Raw genomic sequence first — 12,269 nt, 5'->3', positions numbered from 1 at the left:
ATGAGGGTGTGGGTGACACTTGGGTGTCACACTGTCCTGTGCTGTCCACAGGCCTTGGAGCAGCACTGGCTGGAGATCAAGGAGAATTTGAGGCACAGGCTGCAGCCCTGGAGCCAGCACAGACAGCCACAGTGAATCCCAGTCCATGGAAAAGTGTCATGCTGGCAGGAACCTTCCCCTCCCCATCCCAAAAGCCAATCCTGGTTTCTGGCACAGCCACTCCAACTGCACTGAGCACCCTGGACTCAGTGTCACACGAGCACCTACCACCCACACACACTCCAAGCCTGTTTCCATCTTGTTGTCTTGAATTTTATTCCATTTTGCATTAAATTCTCATTGTTTTCCAGCCAAAATTACATAGCTGACAAAGAGTAACAGGAGGAACGATGATGTAGGAATCCTTGTCACCAAGGTGGCACAATCCAGTGGTACAGAGCTGTGGGGGCACAGGGGACACAGGCAGGCACCGAGATTACAGGTGACACAGGTGCTGTGCCAGTGTGAGCAGCAGATAACAAGTGAGATTTGGGACTTGGCCAACAGCCCAGCAGAGCACCCCAACACCTGCCCTGAGCACCCCAACCCAGAGGCAGCTGCTCCTCCTTTCCAGCCCCAAGTCAGCTCAGGTTGCAGGTATTCCTCTGGCACTCCCCACAACAGCTGTTGCAGCAAGTTTTAAAGCCCATTTCTCCTTTGGTTTAAGTGCAAAATCAAACAGTTCACATGCAGGTTTCATAGAGACATTGCAAAGGAGGTATCAGCCCCAGCTCAGCCCTGGCTGGAGTTAATTGTCCTTCACTGGAGGAAGGATGGCTTTGGCAGGACCCCGGTGGTGGTCAGGCTCTTGGGGAAGAAGTTTGGGACCTTTAGCTGTCATCATCCTTAACCCAAGTCAGATTTAAGCAAACATTGACTTTAAACATCTCCCACCCTTTTTTCCTGATGAGGAAATGTGTAGGACTCCCACAGCCCTGCCTGCTTTGCTTCCCCTGCTGTAGCAGCGGTCACGGTGCCTTGGGAGAGGTGCCTCTGCCTGGCTCCATTTCCCCTCCATCCCTTGGTGTAACAGTTCCCAATCCTCCCCCAGGACACGGAGCATCCAGCTGCTCCAGCTCTGGTTCAGCTGGGAGCTGGAGGCAGCAGGGCTGGAGGAACCAGGGCTCCATGGAACTTGTCACACCAAGGCTCTTCCCTTCCTGGCTCCCTGGAGTGTCCATGGCCAGTGAAGGACCCTGCACTGGGGACAATGCAGGAGCTGGTACAATACAGTGCGGAAGCAGCAGATCTTGGTCTCAGATTGCCCCAAAGCATCTGTTTAAAGCCCGGAGCTCCCTGGAGCCTTGCCCCACTCCTCTGGAGGCTCCAGGAAGCTGTGCTAGCAGCAGGGCAGTGGATGCAGGACGAGCACAGCCGTGCAGTGATGATGTGGCTGCTGCAGTGCTCCTGCAGCTTGCAGCACTCCAAGGACAAAAGGAAGCTCAGCTGCTCTCTGGGCAGCGGCAGATGCACCTCCCCGGCCTGCCTGCATTGAGCAACTCCAGCATCACATCCCCTCCAACCCCCAAAGCTCCTTCCCACTGCACAACGCGCCAGGGCCCCTCCAGGACATAAAGTAAATTAACACCCTCTTCCCCACCCCCCCAATTAAATTAAAATCAAGAACGAGGTGCTGAAAAGGGAGGAGGATGAGTCCCTCTGTGCATCAGGCTGACCCTCAGATGTGTGACATCCATCTGGAACACGACAGACACCTCATCCAGGGCATGGACATGGCCTCTCCAGAGCCAGACTCTCCTCGTTCCTACCATTGGTACATTCAATTCAACAGGTGAAGGCAGCAGCTGTTGGAGGGACCTGCTCATCAGGTGCCACTGCCACTGTTCTGCTCAGCAGGGACAGGTCCTGCTGCTACTGCTTAGTTTCACATCTGCTGTTGAAAAGCTGTTGGATGATGCCTGGGTCTGCCAAGGTGGAGATGTCCCCCAGATCTTGGTCGTTTTTGGCAATTTTCCTTAATATCCGTCTGGTGATCTTTCCTGTAATGACAGCCAAGAAAGGGAAGCAGGGGTCAGAATTCCAGAATGGTCTGGGTTGGAAGGGACCTTAAAGATCACCTCTTTCCAACCCCCTGCCATGGCAGGGACACCTTCCACTGTCCCAGGCTGCTCCAAGCCCCATCCAACCTGGCCTTGGGCACTGCCAGGGATCCAGGGGCAGCCCCAGCTTCTCTGGGCGCCCTGTGCCAGGGCCTGCCATCCTCACAGGGAAGAATTCCTTCCATATGTCTATTTAATCCACACCTGCCCTCCACCAGTTTAAACCCATCACCCCTTGTCCTTATTATCTGTCCATGTAAAAGTCCCTTTCCCCAGGAATCAGGATCTCTTCAGCATCCTCAGCAGAAGTGGGAAGTACCAGCGCTGCACATCCTGCACCTCCCCTAATCTGAGCACCCCTGGACAAACAGTGCAAGGCTGATCAAATTCCACTGGCAGGAACTGTACAGTTCTCCCCTGGAACTCACCTGAGCGGGTTTTGGGCAGGCTGGGGGCGTACTGGATGTAATCAGGTGTTGCTATGGGCCCGATTTTTTCTCTGACTGCAAAAAAAGAGAGATTTTCACTGTAGGGATGAGGAGAAGCCTCACATCCTTTCCAGTCAGGAGAGAAGGTTAAGGCCTGGAGCCCAGCTCCTGGGACACCTGGCAGGGCAGTGCCTGGGGCTGCTCCACCTGAGCTCCACACGGTGGGAGGGGACAGCAGGACCTGCAAATGCCAACAGGGCCATAAGCACATCTCCCCAGCAGTGAGAACACTCATTTTTTCATTCCCTCCATCTTCCAGAGACCTCCCTAACGGCTACAACCAACACTGTGACCATTCTGATAGAGCAAGGATTGATTCACTCTTGTGCTCCTCCAGAGAAGAAGCTGCCACAGGTCTGTTCCATGTATTGAATGCTGCAGTTTGCAGTGGAACAACTCCTTGACAGCAGAGCACAAACACACACAGCACCACCCTAAAGAAACCCCATGATCCTCCCAGGATGTCCCAGTCTGCCAGGAAGAGCCCTGCTGCAAACAAAAGCCCAGTCCCTCGCAGGGCTGCCAGCTCCCAGGAGGCAGAGATGGCATCACATGAGCAGCCAAAGGCCAGGAGAACTAATTTTAGTCTGTCAGCCGTGCTCTGTAATCAAGAGGCACCTTGTGGCAGTTGTCCACGCTGCATTCCCCAGAGCACAGGCAAGCCCTTAACCCCTCCACCACCTGTCCTCCCCCTGCCTGCTCCCCGATATTTGGCGGTTCCTACCTTGCTTTTTGAGCTCATCTGTGAGGTTCTTGGTGAACTCGTGGCCCTCTCTCAGGGTCACAAAGCAGTAGAGGCACTCGCCCTTCAGGGGGTGGGGGTGGCTGACCACGGCGGCCTCGGCCACCGCCGCGTGCTCCACCAGCGCCGACTCCACCTCGGCCGTGCTCAGCAAGTGGCCTGGAAACAAGGGGGAGGCAAAGCTTTACAGACCTGCAGGAAGAGGCCTGAGGCTATAAAAGGCCCTAAAGTACAGATTTGAGAGCATCAGTTTGATGTGCTTGGGAAAGGACAACAGTTGGAGAGTGAAACTCATTTCTGCAGTGCTCTGGAAGCTGCCAGGTGTCACTCACCTGCAGAAGCCACCTTCCCTGGCTGTTCCCCCTCCCACCTTTAGGCTTCTTCCCAGAACAGATCATGAACAGCTCACAGTGATGCCCTTCCAAAGCACAGGCTGAGAAGGAGCTGGATTTGGCAGGAGGAGACCTGCCCACGTGGTCAGCTGGAAGGTGCAGAGGAAGAGGATGGATCTGCTCCAGCCCAGTGCTGTGGGGAGGGACAATGACACTCCACCTCTTGGGGCAGGGGCACAACTCAGTCCTGCACACCTCTGCTCTTGTGCTCTGACATTTCACCCCAGCACTGCTGTCACAGAAAGCCACAGGAAGATGGTCAACTCCCAGAATGATCAGCTGGTGGAGAATCAGGCTCTGCTGTCAGGTGAAAGGATCTAGTTTGATTCAGGAACAAGTAAAGCAACACTTCAGAGCCAGCAGGATATACCTGGAGGAGACACGCTCCAGGAAAGGAGGGAGGGAACTAGTAAATAGAGTATATAGAAAATGATGGGCTGAGAAGCAGCTGAATCTCAAAGACTCAGTCCAGAGAGGTGGGAAAACCTTCAGAGCTCTGAGCAGCCTGATGCAGCTTTGAGGTGAGCCCTACATGGAGCAGAAGGTTGGATTAGCAAGCCCAAACTCTGTGATTCCCTGTGGCCCTAAATCCTTCAGCAGAGGTGCCCTGGCTGGTTACAGAAGGTTCCTTCCCTCCAAGGCTTTGTCTCCAGGGAAAATGGTGCAGAAAGTCACCAAGTCACAGGCTTGCGTGTCCCCAAAACAACCCTGACCCAGAAACTGGATCCACTTTGAGGACAGGTTGTTGGGCAGAATCACAGATGTAGAACCATCCCCAAAAAGCAGGTGGCTTTTGAAATGGATGCAGAAGTGTCACAAAGCAAGGTGTCAGAGAGCACATTGGTCCCCACTGAAGACAAAACTCCTTCTTACCAGAAACATTCAACATGTCATCAATTCGCCCTGTGATCCAGTAATAACCATCTTTATCTCTTCTGCAACCTAAAAATAGCCAGAAATGAGTGTGAGGCAGCAGTGCCAGCCTTCAGAACAACTGATAAGGTGCTCTGAGGGCAGGACAGGGCAAGATTTCCACTGCTGTCCCCAGGCCCCTGTGACCACACCAGCCTGGAGCCCCTTACCGTCGCCTGTCACGTAATACCCGGGGAACTTCTTGAAGTAAATGGTTTCAAACTGCTGGTGCTTTCCGTAGAGCGTGCGCATGATCCCTGGCCAGGGCTGCTTAAACACCTGGGGGTGAGAAACACAGAGCTGGGGCAGGGAGAGCCACACCAATAACCCAGGTTTGCATCACAGTGAGAGACATGACAGGGACAGCCACGAGCAGCACCCAGACACTCGCTGCTGGGAAGGTCTCACCGGCTTTGGCCAGGGGGAAGGAGCTTGACTGAGCAGCTGTTCCCATCCTCCTGCCATGCCCACGTGTGCAAGTGCATTTAGAGATCAGCTGTAAAAGCTCCCACAAAGTTATGGCCTTGGAGGGAGTTCCTACCACCCACAGGGGTTCTTTGTTTGGACCACAGTTAGTGGAGATAGAATCACAAATTTTTCAAGGCTGGAAAAGAACTTTAAGATCATCAAGTCCAACTGTCAACCACTAAACCATGTCCTCAAGTGCCACCTCCGCACAGTTTTTGAATACTTCCAGGGATGGTGACTCTGTCCCAGCCCTGGGCCAAAAGATGTGGGTATTCTACCAGGGATGTCCCAGAGCTCACAGGGAATGGACAGGGGAGGATGGGGAAGATCAGCCCTTCCTTACCAGGTAACCTTCTGCTTCTCCTTCCAGTTCTTCCCCTGACTCGCTCAGAATGGCAGGGACCACACCAAAAAAGGGGAATGTCTGCCGTGGGGACCAGGGAGAAAAGAGAGATGGAGGTGAATCCCTGCATTAGTGCCCCATTAACCAGAGGGAGTGGGAGGCAGGGCAAGGGCAGCTTTGGAGAGCTGTGGTACATGGTGCCCATGAGCGTGGCTGCACGGGGCCTGGGATTTTGGGTGGTGGTCACCTCCCACATGCACCACTGTCCCCCCACCCTCTGGCAGGCTGCAACCGCCCAGCCATGGCACAGACAGGCCCTGCTGAGGCTCCTGGGGAGGAGAACACAAGTACTCACGGCCGAGCCTGGCTTCATGGGGGTGGCAGCAGGAAGGGGTGTCAGCATGTGGCCTCCCTGCAAAGAGGCAAAAACCAGTGAGTTTGGGCCATGCCAGCCCAGGCCACAGCTGTGCCATCAGCACTGGGAACAGCACATCCCAGGCAGGGCTGCCCAGGGCAGGTGTGGAGATGGGCCCTGGGAAGGATATGGCAGTGGATGGGAAATGTGGGCACAAAGCTTTGGAGCTGCTGGGGGAGAGAAAGAGGGGGAGGAGAGCAGTGTCCAGAGCAGAGTTTGGAAAAGACCCTTTGGAGAGGAAGGTTTCCCCTTGGAGCCTGTTTTGAGTTCCAGGATAGGAAGAGGCACAGAGTCTCCTGGGCAGGCCAAACAAGAAGTCCCCACAGACCCCAAACCCCACTATGGGAAACCTCCAAGGAGGCCCTGCAGGGAGCCCAAGGGACAGAGAGGTGCCAGGACCACCCAGCAAGGACTCACCGTCTCAGTCTGCCAGAAGGTGTCCACAATGGGACACCTCTCCTCTCCCACCACACGGTAGTACCACAGCCAGGCCTCGGGGTTGATGGGCTCACCCACGGTCCCCAGCACCTTCAGGGACTTCCTGCTGTGCCTGCAGAGAGGAGGGGGCTGGCAGGGGCTCAGCAGGCTACGGAGCTGTGAGCCTGCTGCACAGCAGAGCCTGCAGGAATCCCAGGGTTACCCAAAATGGACTTTCCAGGTACAGTTCACAGCTTTCTCAACACTTCCATAGGGGAAGAGGGGAGTCCTGGGTCATTTTGGCACCTGCCACTCAACCCTGCCGTGCACAGCAAACATCCTCCTGCCACTGGGACTGGCACTCACTTTTTGACAGGCTCCTCGCCGTACTTCATCAGCAGGCGGATGGCCGTGGGTGCTGTGTAGAACTTGGTCACCTTGTACTTGTCGATGATGCTCCACATTCTGCCAACATCTGGGTAGGTGGGGACGCCTTCAAACTGAGCAGGAGACAGAGCAGTGACAGAGCTGTTCCTCACTGCTCCCCACCTGCAGCACCTGCCCAAGCAGGAGGAGCCAAACAGCAGCTGAACACCAGCATGTCCTTAGAGGGGTACCACAAACCAGCCCAGGCCAAGGACCCCCTCACTGGGCAGATGTCACCCCCCTCATCCTAGCAGATGTCCCCTGACACCCCCTTGCAGCACAGGCACTTGCGTGGCCACCACAGTGACACAGCCCAAATGACCCTGCCCATGTGGCAAAGGGCAAGAGGTCCAAACACTGTGACAGAATCACAACCCAGAGTACCAAGAACTCCCCCAACATAACAGTGATTTTGCTGCTTGCATTTCCCTGGGGATTCCTGGGCACAGGTCTCTGGCTCCCCGATCTGTTACACTGCCAAGAGAGATACAGGCACAGGAGGTAAACAACAAGCTGTCAAATCAGCATCAGCAGGGAAAACATCACTCCCTGATCGAGTTTTTCCATTAAGTCAGAGCAGCCCTGGCTCCACTGGTACACGAGCCTTGTACTTTTACGGGAAAGAAACAGGGGAGCATTTGAAAAAATCAACCAGCCAAAAGCCACACACAAACTTCTCCCCCAGGCAGTCACCGTGCCCTCCCTGGAGAGCACCACCCCTCCTCACAGAGCCCTGCACACCATCAGGGAGCAACGCAGGGGTGCAGCTCAGCACCACCATGTCCCTTTTCCTGGAGTGAAAGCACCCAGTGGCACACAGCACTCACCAACACGCTGGTGGCCCCGTTAGCCAGGGGGCCATAGGTGAGGTAGGAATGGCCCGTTATCCATCCGATGTCGGCCGTGCACCAGTACACATCCTCAGGTTGGTAATCAAACACGTATTTAAAGGAGGTGGCAGCAAAAATCATGTACCCACCCATGGTGTGCAGCACACCCTGTAAGGAGAAGGCACAGGAACGTCAGAGTGAGCTCCCACCATTGCCCTCACCCTGCCAGGCCCAGCTGAGCATCACTGAGCTCCAACAGCAGCTGAGCAGGAGTGACCAGCACAGCCCCTTTCTAAGACCTCTGTGCCTCCTCTTCCTGCTGGGGCCTCCCAACTCCCCCCTCACCAGTTCCCCCAGCTGAGGGGCTCCTGTGGCTCCGTCTGTCCTGTGCAGGGAGCTGGGAGCACACCTTGGGTTTTCCAGTGGAGCCGCTCGTGTAGAGGATGAAGAGCTCGTCCTCGGCGTCGCACCACTCGGGCTCACACTCTGTGCTGGCACCGTGCACCAGCTCATGCCACCACGTGTCCATGGCTGGGTCCCAGGGGGTCTGAGGAAAGCACAAGATTGGAAACAGGCTTGTCCAAAAACAAGAGAGGGGGGATGAGGAGCACAGCCCAAACCTTGTCCCCCTCACTGGCCATCGAGGGGGAAGTTCACAGCACAGCCTGCTGCAAACCATGCACCAGAGCTGCAGCTCCCACTCCCGAAGCTCCTTTTCACAGCCCACAGCCACAAAGAAAACCCTTAAACACGGTCTGGCTGAAGACCTGAAGCAGTGCCCAGGCCACAGGTAACGGCTCCTCCTGCCCGTGGGCAGCAGCAGCAGCCAGGAGAGGCTGGCAGCAGCTGCTCTGGCTGTTCCCACCATCAGGCTCCTCCTGCCCTGTGGGGCTGCCCCGAGCTGCAGCCCCGCAGCGAAGCAGCAAGCACAGCCACACGTCCCACAGCCACCTGTCCCACACATCTTGTGGGGACCCTGATGGCAGCACAGCCCGAGACAAACAGCAGCACTGTGGGCTCACACTGCTTGGCCCTGCAGGCCCCCAAAGAAAGCTGTTCTCTGGGTTTTTAGGTAATAACGACCCTGGTAAGAAGCGACTGCACCAATGCAGAGCCATCCAGCACAGACTGAAGATGCCAGAACCGTGACAGATCCACCAAAGCCTGTGGCTAATGGGCACAGGTCACCCTGAGGGTTGTTCTGGCTGCTCACCTCTCCAGGGTGGTGACACAGTTCAGGACAAGACTTAACTTCCCTTGACCTTCTCACCTTTCCTCAGAGAAGCTTGGGGGAAGCAGGGCAGGGAACACACCCCAGCCTCAGCTCAGACCTCCACTTCCCACATCTCTGTGAGGGCAGGCACCTGACCCAGAGCCCTGCACTTCCTCCTCACAAAGCCAGAGTCACCAGAGCTCCCTCAGCTGGGGTGCACAGAGAGCAGCCACACGGTGACTCTCTGCTGCCCTAAAGATGTTCAAGAGACATCTGGAGGCACTGGGACCCCACAGCCCAGCACGCAGCTCCCGCACACATGGTGCAGGGGACGCCAGCTGCATGACAGTTTGGTACAACTGAGCCCACTTGGAAAGCTTTCATGGACCCCCAGGGCTCCCGGTTTTACCCGGCAAAGCAGTTTCCACAATTCTGTCCCAGCAGCAAGCTCCCAGCAAGGTACCAGGTAAACAAGGCCAAGGCTATCCAGCTGTTTTCTCTTGCATCCCTCCTTGAAGGACCCCTGATTTAGCACCCATCCTGCAGTGCCCCAGGGGGAGGTCAGACCCATGGCACAGTGTCTCTGCCGCTCTGGGGGTCCAGAGGCCACAGCTCCTTGGATGAGGCAGGCAGAGTCCACGTGCTGGGTCTGGAGATCCAGGACTGCTGCCCGTGGCCAGGAAGCTGCAGGTGACCCCTGCCAGCCTCCCCACAAAGGGAAGCGCGCTGTGAGAGCCGCTTTGGGAAGGCAGAGAGCCAAAGCCTGAGCTGGATGCTGACACTGCATCCCAAGGGCTCTGCACTGGCCTGTGCCAGGGCCACGGATGGGGGTCTGTCTCTGGAAGCACCGGTGGCACTGCATTCACCCCACGCCGTGGGCAGCTCTGCCAAGCTGGGTGGGCTCTGTCACTGACATGCAGCTGCTGGCACCACGGTTAGGAGGGCGCGTGTGGCTGGGCAGCCAGAGCAGTTAAGGGAGGTGGGGAGCTGCACGGGAAGCAGAGGAGAGGTGTCAAAAGGAGGAAGGCGGTGCTGTGAGTAAATACCTTGGGATGGAGTCTCTGTGAGCTTTCAGTCTTTTTTTCCTGTTAAAAATCCACAAAGAGGGCGTGAAATCTGGGAAGCGGAGGATCCACACCAGGCTTTGCAGGCAGGGAGCTTCTGGAAGCCCACAGGCCCTGATGTTGGGAAATCACTCTGGGAGGCTGGAAAATGCTTAGATCCACGGCCAGGCCAGGAGATGCCCACTGAGCAGAAGCCTGCCCATTTCCATCACCTTCCCTGGGTACCAGCTACCTCCAGGGCAGGTCCCCGAGGCCACCCCCTGCACACGGCTTGGCTGGGAACAGAGGCACAGAGCCAGCCCACAGACCATCCACTAGCTTCACACAAACCAACGGGACAGTAAAAATGCACCCACGAGGGAAAGAAACCTCAATGAAGTGTCCAAACAAGTAGAGCAGAGAGAACCAAAGGGTAAGAGACACCCTCCAGCCTCCCCTCAGCGCATTCTGCACAAAAACCTCACCTCACCTAGTGGAACCAGCACAGGGACAGGCTGCCCTGCAACCACCCTGCCAGGGAAACCTCACACAGGAACGCTGGTCTGCTCCAGTTTTCCCAATCCTTTGCATCTACCTTGCCCTCACAAGAGAAGGGGCAGAGCAGGCCGAGGAACAAGGCCAGGCTGTCAAACAAAGAGCAACACCCCAATAAAATTAACACAGCTGAACGAGGGAAAAATAACTCAAAAGCAGAGAATCTGCTGGACTTCTTGTTCCAGGGATGTGCACAGACCATTCCTCCTGAAAGCAGAGTCTAAAGCTCAAACACTCCCCAAACACAACCCATTTCTGAGCCAGCAGCAGCCTGGGGATAACTCAGTGCAAATAATCACCCAACACAGAGGGACAGAAGACAATGTGGCAAGCTTTGGAGCTGTGGGGTAGCTGACAATAACCTGCCTTTGGAGCAGGTAAGGGCTGGGCACAGCAGGGCTGCTCAGCAGCCTTGGGAGCTCAGCAGGCAGCCACAGCTCCACAACACTTTCTCCTCCTTCCACCCCATCTCACCACATGCCTCTGGCCCACATCCTTTTGTCTGCTTTCAGTTTCAAAGGAAAGTCCCAGGGGCAGCTGCACAGACCCTGCACTGCTCTCAGCAGAGGACTGCTGCCCCGTCACAGGGCTGCACTGAGCTCACGCCATGAGCACAACTCTCCTGCTGCCACTGTCACAGTTACAGTGCAGTTCAGCATTGGTCTTAGCACAAAAGGGGAGAGAGATAAAGGTTTAGGAAGGAAAAGCCTCGTACTAAGTAGAGGAAAATGGGCATCTTGTCCCTAGTAGCTTTGGAAGATGTACCCAGTCCTGTGGGCTGGAAGGAAGCAGCAGGGAGAGGATCTTGGTAAGGAAAAGGAACCATCTTTTAGACCACTCACACGGCAATGTCAGCAAGGAGGGGTGAAAACAGGAACAGGAGTCAGAACAGGAGCATTCAGGGAATCACTGCAGTGGTTTTACACTGATCAATTTGCTGGTCTCAGGCCCATGTTAATAAAACCCCCCTCTCACCCAACCAGGAACACACCTGCACTTCCTGGCACAGCCTTTTCAGAGGAGGAGATTTGCTGCAGGTCCCATCCACTGCTATCTCTTCCCTGCCCAGGTGCTTCACCACGATGCACTTTTTCAACGAGGATCCCCTGTAAAAGGCAGGAGCTGTCACCCTGGGCTGCTCAGGGGCTGAGCCAGCCCTTCCTGAGATTCACAGGCAGCACTGGAGGCAGGGCAGGGGCCTGGAGCTCCTTTTGTTGAGTTGCAGCATTTGCTGCCATGCAAACTGCAGGTACACCGTGAACTTCCAAAGACACCAGCCACAGGAACAGCTCGGAGAGCAGGAACAGTCTGTGCACAGCTTACTGGGGATTTACCAGGTGTGATTCTTGGAGAGAAAGTGGGGGTCCCACAAGTCTCTCTCCCAGGACTCTGCTGTGGAGATTCCAAAAATCCCAAATTTGCCTGCCTGTGACCAGGAACAAGCCGTCCTAGCAGGAGATGTTAGTGGCTGCTCCAACCCCTAGGCATGACTGTCTCAGAGGGAGGAAAGGCTTCCAAAGCCTGATTATACATCAAGGAAAGGTGTAGGTGTTTGCCCCCTCATGAGGGCAAAGACAGCCTACAAAACATTGACAGAATGATCTCACTTCCCTTCAACCCTGTTCAGGGTGTCAACAGAGTCTCCATCAGTTAATTCTCAACTTCAGGATCACTTCTATCCTCCCAGGTACCTATTTTTACCGACATAAAGACTTATGTTTTCTTAAAGAGTGTGAATTTCTAACGTGCAGACTATCTGCCCTGAGTTTCCATGTTTGATCTAACACACAAACCCACATTCAGTCTCTCACAAGCTACACAGATGCTGTGTCTGCAAGCCTGGCAAAGTCATTTCACCAGGATTATTTCCCTTTCTGTAACATCTGATGACTGTTTGTGTCAGACCTGCTGCAGAGTCTGCCCACC

The 12,269-nt window shown here is 55.4% G+C and overlaps 1 protein-coding gene across 2 annotated transcripts in view; it reads right to left on the bottom strand.

The window, feature by feature from the left end:
• Nucleotides 1–290: 290 nt before the first annotated feature.
• The window catches only part of ACSS2 (acyl-CoA synthetase short chain family member 2), a 30,889-nt gene continuing 18,910 nt past the window's right edge, over nt 291–12,269 (bottom strand). The window contains exons 7-19 of one of the 2 annotated variants that reach the window (XM_040079902.2): nt 11,335–11,449; nt 9,792–9,830; nt 7,942–8,079; nt 7,530–7,700; nt 6,643–6,776; nt 6,277–6,409; nt 5,800–5,856; nt 5,445–5,525; nt 4,804–4,912; nt 4,595–4,663; nt 3,312–3,488; nt 2,528–2,602; nt 291–2,039 (exon numbers count right to left, since the gene is read on the bottom strand). In XM_040079902.2, coding sequence (XP_039935836.1) covers nt 1,912–2,039; nt 2,528–2,602; nt 3,312–3,488; nt 4,595–4,663; nt 4,804–4,912; nt 5,445–5,525; nt 5,800–5,856; nt 6,277–6,409; nt 6,643–6,776; nt 7,530–7,700; nt 7,942–8,079; nt 9,792–9,830; nt 11,335–11,449 — 1,426 coding nt within the window. In that variant the 3' untranslated portion in view covers nt 291–1,911. The remainder of the gene's footprint in view (nt 2,040–2,527; nt 2,603–3,311; nt 3,489–4,594; nt 4,664–4,803; nt 4,913–5,444; nt 5,526–5,799; nt 5,857–6,276; nt 6,410–6,642; nt 6,777–7,529; nt 7,701–7,941; nt 8,080–9,791; nt 9,831–11,334; nt 11,450–12,269) is intronic. The other variant, XM_040079903.2, reaches the window with a different exon arrangement.

The sequence above is a fragment of the Hirundo rustica genome, chromosome 16 (assembly GCF_015227805.2).
Source record: "Hirundo rustica isolate bHirRus1 chromosome 16, bHirRus1.pri.v3, whole genome shotgun sequence".
In the NCBI taxonomy this organism is placed as follows: Eukaryota; Metazoa; Chordata; class Aves; order Passeriformes; family Hirundinidae; genus Hirundo; species Hirundo rustica.
Note: the sequence above shows the minus strand (reverse complement) of the source record. Positions and strands in the feature narration are given on the sequence as shown.